The following is a 4,751-nucleotide window of genomic DNA, read 5'->3' as shown; positions in this document are numbered from 1 at the left end:
ACTGTCATTAAAGTTTCTTGTGTAAAAAGTTTGATGATATAGGTGATTGTTTTACTAGGCTTAACCAATGCAGGTCATTCACTTTCTGAACAGTGTTTTTCTGCTCTAATGATATTTTAAATTTTATTTTATTTAGGATGTAATTGGAAAATCAATGAATCAAGCAGTCTGTATCCCATTATATAAAGATACTAGAAGGTAATTCTATTTGCCTTTTGGGTGTTATAATTCAGCAGCCAATTTAAAATTTTATTAATTTTTTCCCCTTTTGTTTTAGTGAGGACTCTACACGTAGATTGTTCAAATTCCCTTTTCTGTAAGTGTGTGTTTCTTCCCTATCGTGAACAATACAGTTTTGTTCTGTGCATTGAAAACTGCATAGCGTGTTTGACATTAATTTTTTTTTTCCTTAGGTGGAATAATAAGACTTCAAATCTACATTATCTTCTTTTTACTATTTTAGAAGATTCAATTTATAAAATGTGCATCTTAAGGAGACATACTGATATTTCCCAGTAAGTGTTCATCTGAAGTTTGACTCGGAAGAGATAAGATTTTATTCTTAATCATAAAACATACAGCTCCTCTTCCCTACATTTCAGGTTTTGCTAACCTTCCTTATGACTTGTCCCTGAACTATTCTCAGTCTTAGTTTTCATGTCACTAGATAGACGATGGTGCCAGATGAGGGGGCTATATGATCCCTTCTGATTCCAGAGTATCTGATTTTGTATTGGTGTCTAGCAGTTACATGGAGGATGGTTTTTAGGCTTAGGAAAAATCAAGAGCAGAACACTCAGGATTACATCTCATGAACCTGTAGGAGTTCAGAATTGTACTTTGGGTTCCTTATAGGAAGGCCTTTTACCTGAGGTTAAGGATGCCTTTCATTCAACAAGAGGCCTCACCCACAGACACTACTTTTGAGAACCCACAGGGAAAGTTCTGAAAGGTAGATCAGACTCAGAATGCCATTAGTATCTAAAATGGGTTTAAACCTGAATTTCCAGGACATATTGTGAGACCAAGGTGTGAAATCATTTGGTTGTTCCAGATATCCTTAATTGTGTAAGGTATCCAGGTACTTTGGTGACCCTAAGGTTGTAAATCAAGTTGTAATATTGATGTTGGGTTTACCTCTCTAGGTGTTTAAGTTAGTTATTAGTGTTTTAGAGTGAGCATAATGGTATTTGGGTTTGGGATTTGGGGTTTAGGTAGATACACTCACATTGATAATCATGTTCTTTCAAGCGTGTAGATTATTGGCTATCCAGGTTGTTCCACAAAGTCTCTCTTTCCCCCTCTTCTTTCTTCAAGATCTGTAAGCAATGGACTAATTGCTATTAAATTTGGGAGCTTCACATATGCCACAACTGAGAAAGTGAGGAGAAGGTAAATCTTGAATTCTGTTTGGATGGTATATAAATATGTATGTATATGTTTTGTCCTGTGAATTATAGGAATATAGTTAGACTCAGTTAAGTGATATATACCTACAAGGCCTTCCTTGCTTGCAACACAAGGGAGGGATTGCCACACACTGTATACTTGCAGAGAGGGTTGACTGGAACCTTACCACGCTGCAGCGGGAATTTATGTAGCGGTTTCCTATAATTAGTACCTCTCAGCTAGTTCCCTGTCTGTTAATAAGAAAGTAATGTGGTGCAGGGGCACCTGGCTGAGGTTATTGTTACGACCAATATTATTCTCTGTGCGGTGGAATTTTCTTAGTGTACGAAAGGGCAACAGCACCTAAATCATCCCTGCGTCTTTGCGGAGGACAGAATTGACACTACGCAGAGGCCGATCTTTTTCTCGCTCCTCACATAAAAGCATCTTATGATAACGCCTTTGAGGTTATTGTGTCTTCACGTGTAAATCCTGTTTTTACTTTCAGTGTGGTTAACTCAAAATACATATAAGGAATCATTCATGGAATTTCCACAGGCTTAAGGCCTGACCATTGAAACTGTGAACCAACCTTATAGATTTTTATTTTTTCATGATTACCTATTTTTAGGGCGTAGTTATTTATATTTGTGAATAATCCGAATATAAGTAAGTGTGTTTTTAGTGCAAACTAATAATATATTTCAAATGTTATTGTGTAGAATGTCGCTTGACATTTTTTATCATCAGGTTTTTTTTTTTTTGCTTGGTACGAGTATGTTATGCATCCAGTATTGTCTCTGTAGTTATGATCATCTTTCAGGTAACAAAACGTATTTCACTTCTAGTACCTACAGTTGTCTAGATGCACAGTTTTATGATGATGAAACTGTGACGGTGGTTCTTAAGGACACTGTAGGACGTGAAGGAAGAGACAGACTCTTGGTCCAGTTGCCATTGTCTTCAGTGTATAACTGTGAAGACCCTGCGGAATATCAGTTCACTGGGAATTACTCTACAAGGTAACTAACTCGTCAGTAAGTTCCTCTTTCTGATATCACGGTTACAATGTTTTTAATGTATGTCATCTATTCCAGTTCTTTATGTATGCTAGATAACAGTTAACCAGGGATAATCATAAAGTCAGTCATATTTTTTATTTTAAAAATACTGGCTTTAACAGCTCTTCTGTTTCTTTGCTTTACTAGTAAATCAGTAGGAATGTGCTGGAACAAGGTTGGGTGTTATTTGGGGTGGAGAATCGGACTTCTGTGAGTTCTTTCTTCAAGAGCAGCATTAATCCCACTTTATAGTAGAATTAGTTACCCTAGATTGCCTTCAGTGTTTCCCTTCCTGATGTAGGGCCTCAGTAGCCACATGGAGAGGACGTGGCCATTTCCAAGAGATGGCTTTGGCTGACTGAGATTTAAGAAAGCAGATCCTTTCTCTAATTTAAAAATGTGTCTATTTATTCTCTTCGAAAGAGAATAAAAAACCTTACTAAGAAGATATTTTGCTTGTTTGTAATTATAGTATTTTTATAGAATATAGCACACAGTGTTTTTATACAGAGTCTGGTAAAATTATCTTGGAGATGGGAATATCGGTAGAAACCGAGCCCATGGTTGACCCTGACACCCCCCCTAGTAAACCAGGAGGTGATCCCCTTTTCACTCCTGGGTCGGTTTTTCCCGCTCTCTAGGCTAGATGAACAGTGTGGTGCTATCCCGACACGTACCATGCATTTCGAGAAGCATTGGAGATTACTGGAAAGTATGAAAGCGCAGTATGTTGCTGGGAACGGTTTTCGAAAGGTGTCCTGTGTGGTAAGTGTTTGCAGATTGCTTACTAAGAGTTACAGGAGGAAGCGACTGGATCCATATGGTCCTTTCAGGGCAAACTTTTTGTGGTAAATTGCTTCTGTTGATGATGAGCTTGTTAGTCACCTTAGCTATTTAGTTCTCTTGTTCTGAGAAAGCTTACTAAGTAATCAGTAACAATTCTAGATTTTAATTATGAAATTGTTACTATTGCATGTGGAGATTCTTTTGTGCAAAATGAAAGCTTCAGTTTAGTGATTTTGTTGAACATTGATGGGAAAATAATCCTATGTAATAAAACCCTAATATGCAAAGCAACCAAACGGTGGAATGACCGGTCGCTATGATGCTCACTGACCACCAGGGGGCAGATGCTCAACGCTGGAGCTGTCCCCTGGTGGTCAGTGCGCTCCCACAGGGGGAGCACCGCTTAGCCAGAAGCCAGGCTCGTGGCTGGCAAGTGCAGCGGCGGTGGTGGGAGCTTCCCCCACCTCCATGGCAATGCTAAAGACCCCTCCGGGGATGTCCGACTGCCAGCTTAGGCCCGCTCCCCTTGGGGGGGTCCCCAGACTGTGAGAGGATGCAGGCCAGGCTGAGGGATGTTCCCTCCCACCCCCCTCCAGTGCATGAATGTGGTGCACCGAGCCTCTAGTTTTCCTATAAAACCATTCTTTGAACTCCTGATTTCTAATTCCTTATACATAATTAGCTAAGCCATACATTTTAAAATTCTGTATTTGGCCTTTTTTTTTCTTCAGTTAAGCTCAAATCTCCGTCATGTGAGAGTGTTTGAAATGGACATCGATGATGAATGGGAGCTGGATGAGTCTTCAGACGACGACGAGGAGGCCAGCAATAAGCCTGTAAAAATCAAGGAAGAAGTGTTGTCCGAGTCGGAGGCAGAGAGCCAACCAGCTGGTGCTCCTGCTTCAGCGCCGGAGATAGTCATCAAAGTGGAGAAACTGGACCCGGAGCTGGACTCCTAGTCTCGGTGCCATTGTTTCGTATGTTCTTATCTTGTCAGAAAGGACACAGGAGGCAGGCTCAGATGTCTTGAACCACTTTTAATTCTCTTTGTGTAACAAAGAAATAAACAGCAATTTTTATCCTCATTCCGCTTCATCTTCTCTTAGTGGTATAGTCACTGTGATAGACTTTCTTTTTGCTGAAATTCCTTTATATTACTGTGTGCTGAACTAGTGCTTAAAGAAAACTTAAATTGTGAAGAAAAAGGTAGGTATCGGAAATCATTCCTATATCAGGAAAAAATTACAATTAAGTAGTCATTCACTGGAAGTTTTTTTCTTTTTAATTTAAATTCTTTATTGTTTAAAGTATTACATATGTCTCCTTTTTCCCCCATTGACTTCTCCCTGGCCACTACCACTCCCCAGCACATGCCCTCACCCCCCTGTTGTCTGTGTTCATTGGTTAGGCTTATATGCATGCATACAATTCCTTTGGTTGATCTCTCCCCCATACTCCCACCCTCCCCTGCCTTCCCTCTGAGGTTTGATGGTCTGTTCCATGGTCCTATGTCTC

At 39.8% G+C, this 4,751-nt stretch overlaps 1 protein-coding gene across 3 annotated transcripts in view; it reads left to right on the top strand.

The window, feature by feature from the left end:
* ANAPC4 (anaphase promoting complex subunit 4) overlaps positions 1–4,321 on the top strand; it is a 31,864-nt gene extending 27,543 nt beyond the window's left edge. For 2 of the 3 annotated variants that reach the window (XM_015568694.1, XM_006771038.2), the window contains 7 exons: positions 137–198; positions 278–316; positions 414–515; positions 1,318–1,392; positions 2,238–2,411; positions 3,092–3,215; positions 3,968–4,321. In XM_015568694.1, coding sequence (XP_015424180.1) covers positions 137–198; positions 278–316; positions 414–515; positions 1,318–1,392; positions 2,238–2,411; positions 3,092–3,215; positions 3,968–4,195 — 804 coding nt within the window. In that variant the 3' untranslated portion in view covers positions 4,196–4,321. The remainder of the gene's footprint in view (positions 1–136; positions 199–277; positions 317–413; positions 516–1,317; positions 1,393–2,237; positions 2,412–3,091; positions 3,216–3,967) is intronic. The other variant, XM_015568695.1, reaches the window with a different exon arrangement.
* The last annotated feature ends 430 nt before the right edge of the window (positions 4,322–4,751 follow it).

This window comes from Myotis davidii, unplaced genomic scaffold, assembly GCF_000327345.1.
Source record: "Myotis davidii unplaced genomic scaffold, ASM32734v1 scaffold743, whole genome shotgun sequence".
Classification (NCBI taxonomy): Eukaryota; Metazoa; Chordata; class Mammalia; order Chiroptera; family Vespertilionidae; genus Myotis; species Myotis davidii.
The sequence above is the reverse complement of the archived record's forward strand: the minus strand, read 5'-3'. Positions and strand labels throughout refer to the sequence as shown.